At 53.7% G+C, this 20,533-nt stretch overlaps 1 protein-coding gene across 1 annotated transcript in view; it reads right to left on the bottom strand.

Annotated features, from left to right (window-relative positions):
* The window catches only part of PIAS3 (protein inhibitor of activated STAT 3), a 54,310-nt gene extending 37,866 nt beyond the window's left edge, over positions 1-16,444 (bottom strand). The window contains 1 exon segment of the mRNA XM_073609069.1: positions 15,716-16,444. Within this exon segment, the coding sequence (XP_073465170.1) occupies positions 15,716-16,444 (729 nt within the window).
* Between the last annotated feature and the right edge of the window lie 4,089 nt (positions 16,445-20,533).

The following is a 20,533-nucleotide window of genomic DNA, read 5'->3' on the forward strand; positions in this document are numbered from 1 at the left end:
TCACCGGGGGAGGGGAGACTGAGGAAATGACTCCTTCTACAAAGTTACAATGTACAGTCTGATCACCGGGGGAGGGGAGACTGAGGAAATGCCTCCTCCCCCTTCTACAAAGTTACAATGTACAGTCTGATCACTGGGGGGGAGGGGAGACTGAGGAAATGCCTCCTCCTCCTTCTACAAAGTTACAATGTACAGTCTGATCACTGGGGGGAGGGGAGACTGAGGAAATGCCTCCTCCTCCTTCTACAAAGTTACAATGTACAGTCTGATCACTGGGGGGAAGGGGAGACTGAGGAAATGACTCCTCCCCCCTTCTACAAAGTTACAATGTACAGTCTGATCACTGGGGGAGGAGACTAAGGAAATGACTCCTCCTCCTTCTACAAAGTTACAATGTACAGTCTGATCACTGGGGGAGGAGACTAAGGAAATGACTCCTCCTCCCTTCTACAAAGTTACAATGTACAGTCTGATCACTGGGGGAGGGGAGACTGAGGAAATTCCTCCTCCTGCCTGCAGCAGACTGATGACATAATCTCAGCCTAGGCTCAGTCACTTCCTGCAGCTCAGTAATGGATATTTAATGATAAAAGGTGAACTTTTCTGGACAACGATGGAGGAATGTATTATTCCGGCAGACATGTAAAGTTAGTGACGGGTCCCCCTTTAAGAGCAGACGACATTTCCAGTCCTCCAGGTAGGAGCACAGCCGGGATCATTAGTTCTGGGCCTGATGGAGTCACCTGTATGGTGGGAGGAGGAGGAGGGAAGACATGACAGAGCAGCTCATCCTACGGAGAATTCTGGATAATAGAGCGCTTCTGGAAACTGGACTGAGGAGCTTACACTCTAACGGTATGTCATGACTCCGCCCCTCCCCCGTAGCTGTGATGTTGAAGGATATCAGACTTCTCGTTAATGACGTCAGACAGCCCCGTGTGATGGGATATTGTTACAGGATAATTATATCGCTGCCTGTCGCTTTAAGACTGGACCGCTATTTTTCCGCCTGCGCTCTGCATTTTCCAGCGCGGCCGCGTTCTCATCAGTTGAAGCGTCAAAAAACGGGCAACGCATGCAAAGGTCGTTTATATAGTGTCTGCGTGTGTTAGGAGCTGTCAGGGTGGATTTGGGGCTCATTCTTGAGTGTTTAATGCGTGCGCACAGCGAACGCACGCTGCGATTTGTTGTTAAAAATGTGGCGGCCCTTTTTTATATTTTTATATATTTTTTTTTTCTCCCCCTTCCAATTTATTTTTTTTTATTTTTCTTTCATTTTTTATTTTTCCCCCTTCAATTTCATTTTTTTTTTATTTTTATTTTTTTCCCCCTTCAATTTTATTTATTTATTTTTTTCCCCCTTCTCTTTTTTTTTCTTTTATTCTAATTTGTTTATTTATTTTTTATGTCAATGTAATTTGATACATTCTAGCATGTTGTCCATTCACTTGCGCCCCCCCCCCCCCCCCCCCACTTCCTGACCAGGCCATTTTTTTTTGCGATACGGCAGGGCGTTACTTTAACTGACAATTGCGCGGTCGTGTGACAATGTATCCAAAAAAAATTGATGTCCCCCCCCCCACAAATAGAGCTTTCTTTTGGTGGTATTTGATCAACTCTGCAATTTTTTTTTTAGAAAATTTAGAAGAAAAAAAAAAACATTTTTTTTAACTTTCTGCTATAAAATATATCCAAGTAAAAAATGAAAATTATTCACCAATTTAGGCCATTTTTTGACACTTTTTGGGGACCAGTGACACCAATACAGTGATAAGTGCTAAGAATATGCACTGTCACTGTACTAGTGACACTGGCTGGGAAGGGGTTAACATCAGGGGCAATCAAAGGGTTAAATGTGTGCCTAGCCGGTGTTTTTCTACAATGGGGGAGGTGCTTTTACTAGGGTAAGAGATGGAATTTATTCGCTGCTTTGCAGGAAGAGCGGATCCATCCATCCCTTCCCCCCACCCCCATCAGAACCGGGATCTGCCCTGTTCTGGGTCTCTGCCTAACGATTGGTGGGTGTTGGCGGACATTGAGTCCGTGGTTCCTGCAGATCAGCGCTTGCTGCATTAATCGGAACAGACTGCCGGCAGTGGCGCGTATTCGCCCCCCCCCCACCTGGAACTGTCGGATGGATCACCTACTTGGCATTGTACACGATACGGCGCAGCAGAGCCGTCTATGTATGTTATACAGTCGGCAAGTGTTTAATGCACCACAAAAGGTGTGGCCTGTCTTCCTGACATTCTGCTGTGATCACATAGACCACCAGAATGGGCCAGAATTCAAGCCGAGGACCCCAGTGCTATATATGTATGTATGTATAGATAGAGGGAGAGGGAGAGGGGGGGAGAGAGAGAGAGAGAGAGAGAGAAAAACAGGAGGGGGGAGAGAGGAAAAAAACAGGAAGAGGGGGAGAGAGAGAGAGGGGAGGGGGGCAGGGGAGGAGAGGGGGAAGAGAGAGAGAGAGAGAGAGAGAGAGGGGAGAGAGAGAGAGGGGGGAGAGAGGAAAAAACAGGAAGAGGGGGAGGGGGAGGGGGAGCGGAGGGAGAGAGAGGGGAGGGAGGGGGAGAGATAGAGGGGGGAGATTGAGGGAGAGGGGAGGAGGGGGGAAGCGGGGGGAGAGATAGAGGGGGGAGATTGAGGGAGAGGGGAGGAGGGAGAGAGAGGAGGGAGAGAGAGGGGGGGGGAGAGGGGAAGAAGGAATGAGGGAGAGAGAGTGGGGAGAGAGGGGAGGAGAGAGAGAGGAGGGGGAGAGAGAGTGGGGAGGAGACAGAGAAAGAGAGAGAGAGAGAGAGGGGGGGGAGGGGGGGGGAGAGGGAGGGGGGGGAGAGAGGGGTGAGGGAGAAGGGGAGAAAGGGAGGGAAGAGAGAGGAGGGGGGAGAGAGAGGGAGGGAGAGAAAGCGGGAGGGAGAGGGGGAGAGAGAGTGGGGGGAGAGGAGGAGGGAGATGGGGAGGGGAGAGGGGGGGGAGAGAGAGAGAGAGAGGGAGGGAGATAGAGGGAGGGGGAAGGTGAGGGGAGGGAGAGGGGAGGGGGGAGAGAGAGAGGGGGAGGGGGAGAGAGAGAGGGGGAGAGAGGGGGAGGGGGGGAGAGAGAGAGAGGGAGAGGGGGAGAGAGAGGGGGAGAGAGAGGGGAGGGAGGGGGAGAGATAGAGGGGGGAGAGAGAGGGAGAGGGGGAGAGAGAGGGGGAGAGAGAGAGGGGAGGGAGGGGGAGAGATAGAGGGGGGAGATTGAGGGAGAGGGGAGGAGGGGGGAAGCGGGGGGGAGAGAGAGAGGGGGGAGAGATAGAGGGGGGGAGATTGAGGGAGAGGGGAGGAGGGAGAGAGAGGAGGGAGAGAGAGGGGGGGAGAGAGGGGAAGAAGGAATGAGGGAGAGAGAGTGGGGAGAGAGGGGAGGAGAGAGAGAGGAGGGGGAGAGAGAGTGGGGAGGAGAGAGAGAGAGAGAGAGAGGGGAGGGGAAAGAGGGGGAAAGAGGGGGAGAGAGGGGGGAGAGAGGCAGAGGAGAGGGGGAGAGAGGGAGGGGAGAGGGATGAGGGAGAAGGGGAGAAAGGGAGGGAAGAGAGAGGAGGGGGGAGAGAGAGGGGGAGAGAGAGGGAGGAGAGAAAGCGGGAGGGAGAGGGGGGAGAGAGAGTGGGGGGAGAGGAGGAGGGAGATGGGGAGGGGAGAGGGGGTGGAGAGAGAGAGAGAGAGAGAGAGGGGGAGAGAGGGGGAGGGGGAGAGAGAGAGAGGGGGAGGGAGAGGGGGAGAGAGAGGGGGAGCAGGGGGAGAGAGAGGGGAGGGAGGGGGAGAGATAGAGGGGGGGATTGAGGGAGAGAGAGAGGGGGGAGGGAGAGAGAGTGGGGAGAGAGGGGAGGGGGGAGAGAGAGGGGGAAGGAGAGAGGGGAGGGGGGAGAGAGAGGGGGAAGGAGAGGAGGAGGAGGGAGAAAGAGAGGGGAAGAAGGAATAAGAGCGAGGGGGGGAGAGAGAGAGAGAGAGAGAGAGGGGGGGAGGGGGGCGAGAGAGGGGAGGGAGAGAGAGGGGGAGAAGGGGGGAGAGAGACAGAGGAGAGGGAGAGGAGAGGGAGGGGAGAGAGAGGGGGGAGAGAGAGGGGGGAGGGAGGGGGAGAGAGAGGGGGAGGGAGAGGGGGAGGGAGAGAGAGAGGGGGGAGGGAGAGAGGGGGGAGGGAGAAGGGGAGAGAGGAGGGAGAGGGGGGAGAGGGGAGGGAGATGGGGAGAGAGAGGGAGGGGGAGGGGAGAGGGGGGGAGAGAGGGAGGGAGAGGAAGGGAGAGAGGGGGAGGGAGGGGAGAGGGAGAAGGGGAGAAAGGGGGAGAGAGAGGAGGGGGAGGGGGAGAGAGAGGGAGGGGGAGAGAGAAGGGGGTGAGAGGGAGAGAGAGGGGAAGGAGGAGGGGAGAGGGAGGGAGGAAGAGAGAGCGGAGGGAGAGGGGAAAGAGGGGGGAGATAGAGAGGGAGGGGGAGGGAGGGGGAGAGGGATGGAGGGGGGAGGGGGAGAGAGAGAGGGAGGGAGATAGAGGGGGGAGAGGGAGGGGGAGAGGGAGGGGGGGAGAGAGAGAGGGAGGGAGATAGAGGGGGGAGAGAGAGGGAGGGGGAAGAGAGGGGGGAGAGAGAGGGAGGGGGAAGAGAGGGGGGAGAGAGAGAGGGGGGAGAGAGAGGGAGGGGGAAGAGAGGGGGAGAGAGAGGGAGGGGGAAGAGAGGGGGGAGAGAGAGAGGGGGGAGAGAGAGGGAGGGGAAGAGAGGGGAGAGAGGGAGGGGGGAGAGAGAGGGAGGAGGGGAGGGAGGGGAAGAGAGGGGAGAGAGGGAGGGGGGAGAGAGAGGGAGGAGGGGAGGGAGGGGGAAGAGAGGGGAGAGAGGGAGGGGGGAGAGAGAGGGAGGAGGGGAGGGAGGGGGAAGAGAGGGGAGAGGGAGGGGGGAGAGAGAGGGAGGAGGGGAGAGAGGAGAGAGAGGGAGGGGGGAGAGAGAGGGAGGGGAGGGAGGGGGGAGAGAGAGGGAGGGGGGAGAGGGAGGGGGGAGAGGGAGGGGGGAGAGAGAGGGAGGAGGGGAGAGAGAGGGAGGAGGGGAGAGAGAGGGAGGAGGGGGAGGGGGGAGAGGGAGGGAGAGGGAGAGGGAGGAGGGGAGAGGGAGGAGGGGAGAGAGGGAGGAGGGGAAAGAGAGAGGGAGGAGGGGAGAGAGGGGGAGGAGGGAGAGAGAGGGAGGAGGGGAGAGAGAGGGAGGAGGGAGAGGGAGGAGGGGAGAGAGAGAGAGGGAGGAGGGGAGAGAGAGAGGGAGGAGGGGAGAGAGAGAGGGAGGAGGGAGGAGGGAGGAGGGGAGAGAGGGAGGAGGGGAGAGAGGGAGGAGGGGAGAGAGGGAGGAGGGGAGAGAGGGAGGAGGGGAGAGAGAGAGGAGGGGAGAGAGAGAGGGAGGAGGGGAGAGAGAGAGGGAGGAGGGGAGAGAGAGGGAGGAGCGGAGAGAGAGGGAGGAGGGGAGAGAGAGGGAGGAGCGGAGAGAGAGGGAGGAGGGAGAGGGAGGAGCGGAGAGAGAGGGAGGAGGGAGAGGGAGGAGGGGAGAGAGAGAGGGAGGAGGGAGAGGGAGGAGGGGAGAGGGAGAGGGAGGAGGGAGGGGGGAGAGGGAGGAGAGAGAGGGAGGGGGGGAGAGGGAGGAGGGGAGAGAGAGGGAGGAGGGAGAGAGGGAGGGGGAGATGGAGGGGGGGAGAGAGGGGGGGGAGAGAGAGGGAGAGAGCGGGAGGGAGGGAGAAGGGGAGAAAGGGAGGGGGAGATGGAGGGGGAGAGGGAGGGAGAGAGAGGGAGGGAGGGAGAAGGGGAGAAAGGGAGGGGGAGAGAGAGGGAGGGAGAGAGAGGGAGAAAGGGAGGGGGGAGAGAGAGAGGGAGAAAGGGAGGGGGGAGAGAGAGAGGGGGGAGAGAGAGGGAGGAGAGAGGGAGGGGGGGAGAGAGGGAGAAAGGGAGGGTGGAGAGAGAGGGAGGTGAGAGAGAGGGAGGGGGGAGAGAGAGGGAGGGGGGAGAGAGGGAGAGAGAGGGAGGGAGGGAGAAGGGGAGAAAGGGAGGGGGGAGAGAGAGAGGGGGAGAGAGAGGGAGGTGAGAGAGAGGGAGGGGGGAGAAGGGGAGAGAGGGAGGGGGAGAGAGAGGGAGAGGAAGGGAGGGGAGAGAGAGGGAGGGAGAGAGAGAGCGGGGGTGAGAGAGAGGGGGAGGGGAGAGGGAGAGGGGGAGAGAGAAAGATGGAGGGGGGGAGAGAGAGGGAGGTGAGAGAGAGGGAGGGGGGAAAAGGGGAGAGAGGGAGGGGGAGAGAGAGGGAGGGGGAGGGAGGGGAGAGAGAGGGAGGGAGAGAGAGAGAGGGGGGGGTGAGAGAGAGGGGGGAGGGGAGAGGGAGAGGGGGAGAGAGAAAGATGGAGGAGGAGAAGGAGGGGGGAGAGAGAGGGAGGGGGAGAGAGAGGGGGGAGGGGAGAGGGGGAGAGAGAGAGAGAGAGAGGGAGGGAAATAGAGGGAGAGAGAGAGGGAAGAGAGAGGAAGGCGGAGAGAGAGAGAGGGAGGGAGAGGGGAAGAGAGGGGGGAGGGAGAAGGGGAGAAAGGGAGAGGGGGAGAGAGGGGAAGAGAGGGGGGGGGGAGGGAGAAGGGGAGAAAGAGGGGGGGAGGGAGGGGGGAGAGAGAGAGAGAGAGAGAGAGAGAGGGGGAAAGAGGGGAGAGGGAGGGAGGGAGGGAGTGGGAGAAGAGGAGGGAGGGAGGGGGAGAGATAGAGGGAGGGAGATAGAGGGGGGAGAGAGAGGGAGGAGGGGGGAGAGAGAGAGGGAGAGGGAGGAGGGGGGGAGAGAGGGAGGGGGGAGAGGGAGGAGGGGGGAGAGAGAGGGAGGGGGGGAGAGGGAGGAGGGGGAGAGAGAGGGGAGGGGGGGGAGGAAGGAGGGGGGAGAGGAAGGAGGGAGAGAGAGGGAGGGGGAGAGAGTGGGAGGGAGAGGGGGAGAGAGAGGGGAGAGAGGGAGAGGGGGGAGGGGAGAGAGAGGGAGGGAGAGGGGGAGAGAGAGAGGGGGAGAGGAGAGGGGAGGGGGAGATGAAGGGGGAGAGAGAGAGAAGGGGGAGAGAGGAGGGAAAGCGAGAGGAGGGGAGAGAGAGGGGGGAGAGAGAGGGAGGGGGAAGAGAGGGGGAGGGAGGGAGGGGGAGAGAGAGAGGGAGGGAGATAGAGGGGGGGAGAGAGAGGGGGAGAGAGGGAGGGGGAGAGGGGGAAGAGAGGGGGGGAGAGAGAGGGGGAGGGAGGGAGGGGGAGAGGGAGATAGAGGGGGGGAGAGAGAGGGGGAGGGAGGGAGGGGGAGAGGGAGATAGAGGGGGGAGAGAGAGGGGGGAGAGAGAAGGAGGGGGGAGAGGGAGGGGGGGAGAGGGAGAAGGGAGAGAGAGGGAGGAGGGAGAGAGAGGGAGGGGGAGAGGGAGAAGGAGAGAGAGGGAGGGGGGAGAGGGGGGAGAGAGAGGGAGAAGGGAGAGAAAGGGAGGGGGGAGAGGGGGGAGAGAGAGGGAGGGGGGGAGAGAGAGGGAGGGGGGAGAGGGGGGAGAGAGAGGGAGGGGGGGAGAGAGAGGGAGGGGGGAGAGGGAGAAGGGAGAGAGGGGAGGAGGGAGAGAGAGGGAGGAGGGAGAGGGAGAAGGGAGAGAGAGGGAGGAGAGAGAGGGAGGAGGGAGAGGGAGGGGGGAGAGGGAGGAGGGAGAGGGAGGGGAGGAGAGAGGGAGGGGGGAGAGGGAGGAGGGAGAGGGAGGGAGAGAGAGGGAGGGGGGGAGAGGGAGGGGAGAGAGAGGGAGGGGGGGAGAGGGAGGGGAGAGAGAGGGAGGGGGGAGAGGGAGGAGGGAGAAGGAGGGGAGAGAGAGGGAGGGGAGAGAGAGGGAGGAGGGAGAAGGAGGGAGAGAGAGGGAGGGGAGAGAGAGGGAGGAGGGAAAGAGAGGGAGGGGGGAGAGGGAGGGGAGAGAGAGGGAGGGGGAGATGGGGGAGGGAGAGGGAGGGGGAGAGGGAGGGGGGAGGGAGATGAGGGAGGAGAGAGAGAGGAGGAGGGAGGGGGGAGAGGGAGGGGGGAGGGAGATGAGGGAGGAGGAGAGAGAGGAGGGGGGGAGGGGGAGAGGGAGGGGGGAGGGAGATGAGGGAGGGGGAGAGGGAGGAGGGAGGGGGAGAGGGAGGGGGGGAGAAAGAGGGAGGGGGAGAGAGGGAGGGGGAGAGGGAGGGGGGGAGAGAGAGGGTGGGGGGAGAGGGAGGAGGGAGGGGGGGAGAGAGAGGGAGGAGGGAGAGAGAGGGAGGGGGGAGAGAGAGGGAGGGGGGAGAGGGAGGGGGGAGAGAGAGGGAGGAGGGAGAGAGAGTGAGGGGGAGGGAGGGGAGAGAGAGGGAGAGAGCGGGAGGGAGGGAGAAGGGGAGAAAGGGAGGGGGAGATGGAGGGGGAGAGAGAGGGAGGGGGAGAGAGGGAGGGGGAGGGAGGGGAGAGAGAGGGAGAGAGGGAGGGAGGGAGAAGGGGAGGAGGAGAGGGGGGGGAGAGAGAGGGAGGAGGGAGAAGAGGAGAAAGGGAGGGGGAGAGAGAGGGAGGGGGAGGGAGGGGAGAGGGAGGGAGGGAGAAGTGGAAGAGAGAGGGGGGAGAGAGAGGGAGGGGGAGGGAGGGGAGAGGGAGGGAGGGAGAAGTGGAGAGAGAGGGGGGAGAGAGGGAGGGAGGTGAGAGAGAGGGAGGGAGAAGGAGAGAGAGGGGAGAGAGAGGGGGGAGAGAGAGGGAGGTGAGAGAGAGGGAAGGGGGAGAAGGGGAGAGAGGGAGGGGGAGGGAGGGGGGAGAGAGGGAGGGAGAGAGAGAGCGGGGGTGAGAGAGGGGGAGAGGGGGAGAGAGAAAGAGGGAGGGAGATGGAGGGGGGAGAGAGAGGGAGGGGGAGAGAGAGGGAGAGGGGGAGGGGAGAGGGGGAGAGAGAGGGAGAGGGGGAGGGGAGAGGGGAAGAGAGAGGGAGGGGGAGAGAGAGGGAGGGGGAAGGGGGAGGGAGGGAAATAGAGGGGGAGAGAGAGGAGGAGGGAGAGAGAGGGGAAGAGAGAGGGGGAGGGAGAGAGAGAGGGAGGGAGAGGGGAAGAGAGGGGGAGGGGGAGAGAGGGAGAGAGGGAGGGGGGAGGGAGAAGGGGAGAAAGAGGGGGAGAGAGAGAGAGGAGGGGGAGGGAGGGGAGAGAGAGGGGGAGGGAGGGAGGGAGAGGGGGAAGAGGGGGGAGGGAGGGAGGGAGAGAGATAGAGGGAGGGAGATAGAGGAGGGGGAAGATAGGGGGGAGGGAGAGGGAGAGGGAGGAGGGGAGAGAGAGGGAGAGGGAGAGGGAGGAGGGGAGAGAGAGGGAGGGGGGAGAGGGGAGGAGGGGAGAGGGAGGAGGGGAGAGAGAGGGAGGGGAGAGAGAGGGAGGGGGGAGAGGGAGGGAGAGGGAGGGGGAGAGAGTGGGAGGGGGAGGGAGAGGGGAAGAGAGAGGGAAGGGGAGAGAGAGGGGAGAGAGGGAGGGGGGGAGATAGAGAGGGGAGAGAGAGGGAGGTGGAGAGAAGGGGGAGAGAGAGGGGAGGGAGAGAGAGAGAGGGGGAGAGAGAAGGGGGAGAGAGGAGGGAAAGAGAGAGGAGGGGAGAGAGAGGGGGGAGAGAGAGGGGGGAGAGAGAGGGAGACGGGGGAGAGAGAGAGGGGGGGAGGGAGAGGGGGAGGGGGGAGAGAGAGAGAGAAGGGGAGAGAGAGGGGGGAGAGTGAGGGGAGAGTAGGGGAGAGGGTGGAGAGAGAGGAGGGGGAGAGGGATGGAGAGAGAGGGGGAGAGAGAGGATAGGGGGAGGGAGAGAGAGGATAGAGGGACAGAGGAGAGGGAGAGGGGGGAGAGGGAGGGGGAGAGAGGGGGGAGGGAGGGGGGAGAGAGGAGAGGGAGGGGTGAGAGGGGAGAGAGGAGGGAGAGAGAGGAGGGGGAGAGAGAAGGGAGAAAGGAGGGAGAGAGAGAGGCGGGGGGAGAGAGGCGGAGAGACAGAGGGGGAGGGGAGAGAGAGAGGGAGAGAGAGGGAGAGGGAGGGGGAGAGGGAGGGGAGAGAGAGGGAGGAGGGGGGAGAGAGAGACAGAGGAAGGGAGAGAGAGAGAAGGGGAGAGAGAGGAGGAGAGAAGGGGGATAGAGAAGGAGAGGGGTGGAGAGAGACAGAGGAGAGGGGGGAAAGAGAGAGGGGAGGGGGCAAAGAGGGGGAGGGAGACGGGGGAGAGAGAGGGGGGAGAGAGAGGGGGGAGAGAGAGGATGGATGAGAGAGAGAGAGAGAGAGAGACAGAGGAGAGGGGGGAGAGAGAGAGAGGAGAGGGGGGAGAGAGGGGAGAGAGAGAGAGGGGGGAGAGAGAGGGGGAGAGAGAGGGGGAGAGAGGGGAGGGGGTGAGAGAGGGAGAGGGGGAGAGAGAGAGAGAGGGGGGAGGGAGAGGGGGGAGAGAGAAGGGGGGGAGAGAGACAATAAATATGCAACAGTATATATAATCCAGATCACTACTTTTTTTTTGACTTTCCAACCACTTCCAGACTTCATATACAGTATATATAAAGTGGCTTTGAAGTGGATTTTTGGGGTAATAGATGAAGCTGTAGGCCATAACCCCAGGGTTTTATTTTTCTCGCTGGATGCAGTGGGAGGGTTCAGTTCAGGCAGGCCATAGAGATGAAGAGAGACCAGATCGTCTCTAAGCACCTCTATGATCTAGGAGGACCGGAGCGACGTCATGATGCCACTTCTGGTCTAAGGCGGAAGCAAAGAATACTTTTTTTTTTTTTTAAAGCAAAAGATTACATTTTTCTTTTTTTTTTAATCTTTTGCCTGTCGCCCCCTATTCCTATTACAAGGGATGTTTACATTTCTTGTAATAGGAATAAAAGTGATCCAAAAAATAAAATGAAAGGGACAGTGTAAAAAAAAAATAAAAAAAAAATTGATAGTGTCCCCATTCCTCTGTGCTTGCGCAAATGCATACTTAAGTTGCACACACATATGTAAATACCATTCGCACCACACATGTGAGATATCGCCACAAATGTAGCGAGAGAAATAATTCTAGCACTAGACCTCAAGCGTCGCCTATGGAGATGTTTAAGGTACCGTAGTTTGCAGCCATTCAACAAATGTATGCAATTTAAAGCATGACATGTTGGGTATCCATTTACTTGGCGTAACATCATCTTTTATATTTTACCAAAAAATTGGGTTATATATTGTGTTTTTTTTTGTGTTTGTTTTGTTTTTTTAATTAAAATTCATTAAAGTGTATCTTTTCCATAAAAAAAGGAAAATTTATTATCAAATACTTACCGTAATTTTCCTTTCCTGATGGACTCCATGGCAGCCTACGTGTGGGTTAACCCCGCCTCCTCTCCAATGCTATAGGACCCCTTTCCCATAAATGAGTACTCACCACTAGCTACTGCATTCCGTAACTAGCCTACTCCTTGACCAATGGGTGGGAACTCCGTCTGCCATGGAGTCCATCAGGAAAGGAAAATTACGGTAAGTATTTGATAATAAATTTTCCTTTTTCCTGACAGACTCCATGGCAGCCTACGTGTGGGAAATAACTAGCCAACCACACGGGCGGGTATGCTGAACAAAACATAAATTTTATTTTGTCCTATCGGTCGATAGGATTTGTAACCCAAAGTTTACAGAGGATAGGTAGGCAGGCTCTATACAATAATGCAACATGAAGGTATTAATAGAAGCCCATGAGGCTGCCTTGCAGATGGTATCTGGAGCCACGTGTCGAGCCGCTGCCCATGAAGCTGCCATTCCCCTGGTGGAATGGGCTGTTACCGCCTTTGGAGGAGCCAAGCCCTTAGCCCTGTATGCTTATTGTATGGTCTGTACGATCCAGGTCGCGATAGTCCTGGTTGAGGCTTTCTTCCCTATATTGCTGCCTGAGTGAAGCACGAAGAGATGACTAGAACGTCTAAAGGGAGAAGTAACTTTGAGATATTCTTTAATAGCTTCGCCTACATCTAGAGGGTGATTTTCAGTGGACCCTGGGGTCCTAAATGTAGGTAAAACGATCTCTTGATTGATGTGGAATACCGAAGACACTTTCGGGTTGGAACCCAGCATAGGGATGAGGACTACACAGTCCGGAAAAAACGTTAGGAAGGGTTCTTCATGACCAAGTGATGCAATCTCAGAGACCCTTTTGGCTGAGGTAATGGCCACTAAGAAAAATGGGAAAAGTCCCCCGAGCGGGGTTTTTAGGCAGCTAACTATAGATGTGAGCAAGGCAGTAAATAAAATATTAAAATGCTTTATTGAAGGGTAATGAATGAATGTAACAACATATAAATATAAGTTAGGAGCTCCAGTGGGAAAATACCCATACCAAATACATACAATAGCAAACATAGGTTATACACAGCATATGATAAGGCTATTGCATAACAATCCTGACACGTTTCGACCCATGAATTTTGGGGTCTCTTCAGAGGATGAGTTTGCTACAGAAAAAAGAAAAATTTATAACAGTATGTCCAGCTTATTTAAAAGAATTACAGCATAGGCAAGTTTGTTTAGCAACATGTTTAGTAACACTTTGCACATAATTACCACTGAGTTTGGATGTACCCCTCGATCAGAGCCTCCCCACACAGCAGCCCAACCATCCAGTGTGCCCGCACGCAGCAGCACCCCGGAAGAAGGGGGAACAGGAATCCACTTGATATGGCTTGCAAGGAGTCACACGTATAATTGCCCCCCCACCAACACGCCACTGGGGGGTGGGGCCGGAACCTACGAAAATTGTCAGAGCGTTAGCTCATGAATATACCCATATAGGTTAGTGGTTAGATTTAACTGTTGGGCGGTCAGAAAGTGTTGTAATAATCTATTACAGCTTGAATTGATCATATGAAGGATAATAAAATGAGTAAAGTGACTATATTGGTATAACTAATATGAAATATGTCAGGGATGACCTTGTCTTTAAAATGCTGACAATGGCAGTGATAGGAAGAGAAGTGAGGGATGTGCACAGTGAATAATGACATGTAAAATATATGTGAAAAAAGGAATGTGCATGAAAATGATGCGAGTGAGTGTTTTAAACAGCAAAAAAAAAAAAAAAATAAAAAAAAAATAAAAAACAAATGAGTGTATGTGTGATGTGTGAATTTGAGGAAAAAGTGCATGATATTGCCAAGTATCTAAGTCTATGTGAAAAAAGGAATGTGCATGAAAATGATGCGAGTGAGTGTTTAAACAGCAGAGAAACAAAAAAAAAAATTAATAAAAACCAACACAAAACAAATGAGTGTATGTGTGATGTGTGAATTTGAGGAAAAAGTGCATGATATTGCCAAGTGATATTGCCGCACTTGGCAATATCATGCACTTTTTCCTCAAATTCACACATCACACATACACTCATTTGTTTTGTGTTGGTTTTTATTAATTTTTTTTTTTTTGTTTCCTGCTGTTTAAACACTCACTCGCATCATTTTCATGCACATTCCTTTTTTCACATAGACTTAGATACTTGGCAATATCATGCACTTTGTCCTCAATTCACACATCACACATACACTCATTTGTTTTTTATTTTTTTATTTTTTTTTTTTTGCTGTTTAAAACACTCACTCGCATCATTTTCATGCACATTCCTTTTTTCACATATATTTACATGTCATTATTCACTGTGCACATCCCTCACTTCTCTTCCTATCACTGCCATTGTCAGCATTTTAAAGACAAGGTCATCCCTGACATATTTCATATTAGTTATACCAATATAGTCACTTTACTCATTTTATTATCCTTCATATGATCAATTCAAGCTGTAATAGATTATTACAACACTTTCTGACCGCCCAACAGTTAAATCTAACCACTAACCTATATGGGTATATTCATGTAACGCTCTGACAATTTTCGTAGGTTCCGGCCCCACCCCCCAGTGGCGTGTTGGTGGGGGGGCAATTATACGTGTGACTCCTTGCAAGCCATATCAAGTGGATTCCTGTTCCCCCTTCTTCTGGGGTGCTGCTGCGTGCGGGCACACTGGATGGTTGGGCTGCTGTGTGGGGAGGCTCTGATCGAGGGGTACATCCAAACTCAGTGGTAATTATGTGCAAAGTGTTACTAAACATGTTGCTAAACAAACTTGCCTATGCTGTAATTCTTTTAAATAAGCTGGACATACTGTTATAAATTTTTCTTTTTTCTGTAGCAAACTCATCCTCTGAAGAGACCCCAAAATTCATGGGTCGAAACGCGTCAGGATTGTTATGCAATAGCCTTATCATATGCTCTGTATAACCCATGTTTGCTATTATATGTATTTGGTATGGGTATTTTCCCACTGGAGCTCCTAACTTATATTTATATGTTGTTACATTCATTCATTACCCTTCAATAAAGCATTTTAATATTTTATTTACTGCCTTGCTCACATCTATAGTTAGCTGCCTAAAAACCCCGCTCGGGGGACCTTTTCCCATTTTTCTTGTCCATATTGGGGTGAGCAGCATTGACTCCATAATGTGTCTTCCCTCTTTGCTATGGCCACTAAGAAGGCCACCTTTGCTGAAAAGACCTTGATAGAGAGCGGGGAAGGCCCCGTAGTACTGAGTCCAGAGATCGAGTCGAGGACTAATGGAAGGTCCCATTTGGGGAACCTAGGCTTTCTTTGGGGCTTGAGCCTCGATGCACCTCGAAAAAATTGTCTAACCAAAGGATGAACTGCCCACAAAGTGCCGGAGAAGGCCGAAAGTGCTGAAACTTGGACCCTCAGAGAGCTGACAGATAGATGTAAATCTAGGCCCGTTTGGAGGAAACTGAGAACGTCCTGGACTTTTGGATGTCTAAAAGACCTGCCCTGGGGAGAGCAGAACTCCACGAATTTGGACCAGATTCTTCCATAGACTTTATTTGTACTAGATCTTCTCGAGCTCATGAGAGTGGATATTACTTCTGAGGCACAACCTAGGGATTCCAGCCTCTCCCTCTCAAGAACCAGACCATCAGTCTCAGCACTGCAGGACAAGGGTGCAGGACTGACCCTTGAGAGAGAAGGTCCGGTCTGAGAGGGAGAGGCACTGGGTCCCGACAACTGAGCTGGACCAGGAGAGGGAACCAAGGCCTGTTCGGCCAGTAGGGAGCTATTGTCACCACCTCCACTGGCTCTGCTCGGAGCCTCTGCAGGAATCTCAGCATGACTGGCAGTGGCGGAAAGGCGTATGCACGCTTGAACCTCCATTGATCCGTCAGGGCGTCTGTCCCGATGGCTTGACTGCAGAGACCCCTGGTGTAGAATTTCTTTAGCTTGCAATTGCAGGGGGAAGCAAACAGATCCACCTCTGGATCGGTCTTGAGCGACAAGATCCACCTGAACGTCTCTATGTGAAGAGACCATTCGTTGTTGTCCAACTCGGTCCGTGATAGGAAGTCCGCTTGAGTGTTTTGGACCCCTGGGACAAAGACTGCCGAAATGTTGGAAAGGTTTCTCTGCGCCCATAATAGGATGGGCTCGACTTCCCACAGGAGAGTGGGACTCCGAGTGCCCCCTTGCCTCTTCACATACGACACCGCTGTGGTGTTGTCCATCCTTAACAGTACTGACTTCCCTATGAGGAGATGAGAGAAGGACTGAAGGGCACACCAGGCCGCTCGAAGTTCCAGGATGTTTGACCCTGGGTTGGGAAGACATGCATCCCACTTGCCCTGAGCCAGGTTCGACCCGCAGAGGGCTCCCCAACCGGTACCGCTGGCATCGGTCGTGACCGTCACCCAAGAGATGGGAGCGATGGAATGGCAGGTCAGAAGGTTCTTGCGCTGAAGCCACCAGAAGAGGCTGTTCCTCATTGTAGAAGTTATGCGGATGACCTGATTTTTGTCCCCAGACTTCCATTGTCGAAGGAGACCTGACTGGAAGGGACGCAGTCTCCATAAGGCCCATTTTACCATGGGAGTCGTGGAAACCATCGTGCCGACGACTTTCAGGCACTGAGAGGCTTTCATTTGCCGGACATGTAGGGCCCGAGAGACTCTGTCTCGAACCGTAGGAATTTTCTGTAACGGAAGGGAGATAGTGTTTGCTACTGTATCGAATTGAGCTCCCAGATATATTAGATGCTGAGTTGGGGTCAGTTGACTCTTTTCTAAGTTTAGGAGCCACCCGAAGTTGGACAGCGTGGAAATCACTTGTTCCCGATGGACCAGCAACTGCTCCCTGTTCTGAGATAGCACCAGCAGGTCGTCGAGGTAGTGGTAAAGACATACCCCTCTTGATCTTATGAGTGCCACCGTAGCCAGAAGGACCTTCGAAAAAACCCGGGGGGATGTCGTCAGGCCGAAGGGGAGGCAGATAAATTGTAGATGATCCGACCCTACTTGGAAACGGAGGTATTTGTGTAATTCTTTTTCCACAGGGACGTGGAAGTACGCGTCCTTCAGATCGATCGATATCATCCAGTCGCCTGGCTGTATAGCTTTCTGAATGGTCATCAAGGTTTCCATCTTGAACCTTCCGTTCTCTATGAATTTGTTGAGATATGTGAGGTCTATGACTGGGCGCCAAGAGCCCCCCTTTTTTTGCACTAGGAAGAGAGGGGAGTATATCTCCTGGAACCATTCGTCCTGTGGGACATGTACCACTGCTCCTTGAGTTTTCAGGAGGTCCACATAGGACAGCAGAATTTGTTTCTGATCCTCTGCCCGAGGGAGAAGAGTGGAGACGAACCTTGGGTGAGGAGTACTGGAAAAGGCCCATCTGTGGCCTGCCGAGACCGTCCTTATGACCCAGAAGTCTGAGATCGAGGCCACCCAGACGTGCCGGAAGAGGAGCAGACGAGCCCCCACCCAGGCGTAATCTCAAAAAGATTTAGCCTGATCACCAGCACTGGACGTTTGATTTTTAACAGGTTTGCGGAAGGATGTCTGCCCTCTGCTCCAATTCTTCCTAAAGTCCCGGCCAGGCTTGTAGGAGCGTGCTTCCCTGGAGCGCTCCGGGCTTCGTCTTCTGAACTGGGGCTTCTTTCGACCCAGCATGCGCCTGTCCTGGGGAAGAAAACCCGATTTACCACCTGTGGCTCGCGTAATGGCATCGTCAAGCTTATTGCCAAACAGTGAGGACCCCTCAAACGGAATTTTACACCATGCTTGCTTAGAACCTGGGTCAGCAAGCCAGGGACGCAACCAGAGGGCTCTCTTGGCCGTAACTGAGGACAGCATAATACGAGCCAGTAGGCGGATCAAGTCAATGGACGCCTCCCCCAGGAAGACCGCTGCAAGCTTCAGCTCTGCAGCTGTTGAACTTCCGGCCAGCTCTTCTGATACGCCCTTAAGGAAGGACTCCACGTTCTCAGTCCAGGCCTCCATGGCCTTGGACATGGCCGCTAGTGCCAGGGCTGGTTTGCAGGCCATACCAGCGAGCCCATAGATTCTTTTTAGATCTAGATCTATCTTCCTCTCGAGCCCATCTTTGAAAGATACTGCGTCTTCTAGAGGAAGAGTGACATGTTTGGCCAGACGCATAAGAGCTGCATCCACAAGGGGAGTATTCTCCAAACTCTTTACTTCTTCGGACTTGAAGGGGTACAATCTGGAGGTTTTATTAGACATGGAAGACTTTTTCTCTGTTTTACTCCATTCTTCCTCAATGATTTCCTTTAGCTCCGGAAGGAGCGGAAAGTTTGCGCGTTCTTTCCCCAGGTGCTTGAAGAATTTTTTTCTGCTTGGCTGGGGGAGTGGAAGGGTCTTCCCACTTCAAGGCTTCCTTGATCGCTTTGATTAAAGGGGAAACCATCGCGAAGTCGAACCCTCCAATGACCTCTTCATTAATAGACTCGTCCTCTGAGGAGTCAGGAGAAGCAACATAGGGCTGGGAAGTACCTGGACCATCATGGGCCTCTTCAGCCGGCGGGCCAGACACGGTGGTAGACTGGCTCAATGTGCGAGGTGCCTCCCTCTCCATTAGGGATTGCTGCACCACCCGTTTCACAAGAGACTCTAAACGCTGGTTTTCTGTCTCTTTTTTCCCAACCGCACGGGCAAAGCAACGGTCACATAAGGACTTGCCCTCCAGAACTCGTGTCCTACATCCCCAGCAGGGTCTGTGGTCTGAGCGGCTGTCATGGCGTTGGGAGCGGTGTCTTGAGGAGGAACGAGAGCGTCTCCTCTGGTAGGATCCGGACTGGGAGTCTCGTCTGGATGAAGATGAGTTATATTGTGGCTTGGCAAGGTCATTGGCATTCTGGACCGCGTTTAGCGGGTCCGACCTAGAAGGGCTGGAGAAAAAAAAAGAGGGGGAAGGGGAGAGAAGAAAAAGTATCAGCACCACAACATTTGTGCATAAATGTCATCCCCTCCCCTCACGAGCACATACCTTGTGCGTGAGGGCTGGCCACTTAAAGGCGGTGAATTGTCCATAACCTAGGACGCGAATGTCACTTTAATAGTCTGCAGGGATAATGGCCTAAGAAAACCTAGGCACCAAACATGGGAAGGTTTTTAGGAAAAAACTCTGCTTAAAAGATACAAAAAAAAATCATGTATCAACACATATTCAAGGCAAAAAAGAAAACAACTTCTTGCCGCATATATATATATATATATATATATATATATATATATATATATATATATATATATATATATATATATATATATATAATTATATTTATGAAAGAATACTTCTCTATTATTTTCTAATTTATAAAAATTTTTTTTTTTTTTTTAAGAATATTATTTCTGAAAAATCAATCGTTAGTCCATTCATATATATATATATATATATATATATATATATATATATATATATATATATATATATATATATATATATATATATATATATATATATATATATATATATATATATATATATATATATATACCCTTTGCTTGTTTTTAAAAAAAAAAAAAAAAAAAAGAGGTTTCAGCCACTCACCTGGAGACCAGCAGGGATCCACTCCTCCTTTCCCTACCAAGGGAGATCCCAACACAGCAGGACAGGAGGGCGGAATTTAAATTCCACGCTTGTGACGTCATTATCTCCTACTGCGCACGCGCAATGGGAGACCACCGTACGGCGCCTGCGCGGACGACGAACGGACCGCCGTCCTGCGCATGCGCGAGCCAAGCCTCGCTCTCAAGGTGGCTACAGCGCAGGTGCCAGCGGCGGAGACTGCCGCAACCCGGAAGTGCCGCGGCGGGCTGGAACGCACGCGAACCAGCCGCCATGAGGGGAACAGGACACACTGGACCACCAGGGAAAAACAGACTACATATAAAAACACTGCCATGGAGCATGAAATACAGCCACAGACCTTGCCAGCCATTGATGAAAACTGTCCGCCGGGCATACAGAGGCGACCACCCATCCACCAAGGGGAAACATTCAAGCCTCTTTAAGCTACTCGCCCGCCCATGGCTGGGCTTTTGAGCTGCACCGCACCGGTATGCCAATCCTGGATCCATTCAATCCTGATGCGAACAGCATGTGTAGGTCCATAGAGGAGGACAAAAAAGGAACGCAGTAGCTAGTGGTGAGTACTCATTTATGGGAATGGGGTCCTATAGCATTGGAGAGGAGGCGGGGTTAACCCACAGTTGGCTGCCATGGAGTCTGTCAGGAAATTGTGTTTGAAAAACCGCTGCGCAAAATACCGTGTGACATAAAAAAAATTGCAACCATTATTTTATTCTCTAGGGCCTCTGCTAAAAAAAAAACAAAAACAAAACCTCACCATCAAAGTCATTTTTTTAGCCGCCAGCGCAGCGCAGGCAGTTCTCAATTCAGACACTAAAAGTCTAATTGTAACTCAGCATTTTATTTTTATTTTTCGGTTGACCTTTTTTTTTTGCAGAGAACAAACAGCCGCACGCCCCCCCCCCCCCTCTCTACGCTTTTCACCAGGGCCGTCTCTCCTCGGGTGATCCCGCGCTGAATGGCTCAGGGGCGCCCTTGTTGCCGCGGAAACAACTTGCCTGACGTACGGGGCAAAGGATTCTGGGAGCTGGCCAAGGCCGCGCTCGGGGGAGGGGGTGTGTGGTGCATAAAGGGGACCCCCCCACCCCCCCGTAGCGGAATCGGGGTTCATTGTCGGGGACGGCCACCTGCTTTGTGCTGCAAATAACAAACAGACCCGTGAAAGGCAAAGGGGGGGGGGAGATGAGAGATCAAAGACATTCTTATGTATGGGGGAGGGGAAGGGGGGGGTTTCCTGGAGTCATTCCTGCTCTCCCCCCCCCCCCTTTGCCCCATTTTGCAGCGGGGGAGGGGCACACGGATGTACAATTCATCGACGTCCGTCATCACGCAAAACTAAATGAATCTACTAGACGTGTGCAAATCGTTTCATTCCAAATTCATTTTTTTAATTTTTTTTTTTAACGAATTTTCGACAAATTCGTTAATTTGGAAACATCCGAATTATTAAGGAAAAAACTTGTTTAACCGCCCGCCTACCGGGCATTTACCCCCCTTTCTGCCAAGGCCAATTTTCAGCGCAGTCGCACTTTGAATGACAATTACACGGTCGTGCTACACTTTACACATATGAAATCTTTATCATTTTCTTCACACAAATAGAGATTTCTTTTGAT

The sequence above is a fragment of the Aquarana catesbeiana genome, linkage group LG13 (assembly GCF_042186555.1).
Source record: "Aquarana catesbeiana isolate 2022-GZ linkage group LG13, ASM4218655v1, whole genome shotgun sequence".
In the NCBI taxonomy this organism is placed as follows: Eukaryota; Metazoa; Chordata; class Amphibia; order Anura; family Ranidae; genus Aquarana; species Aquarana catesbeiana.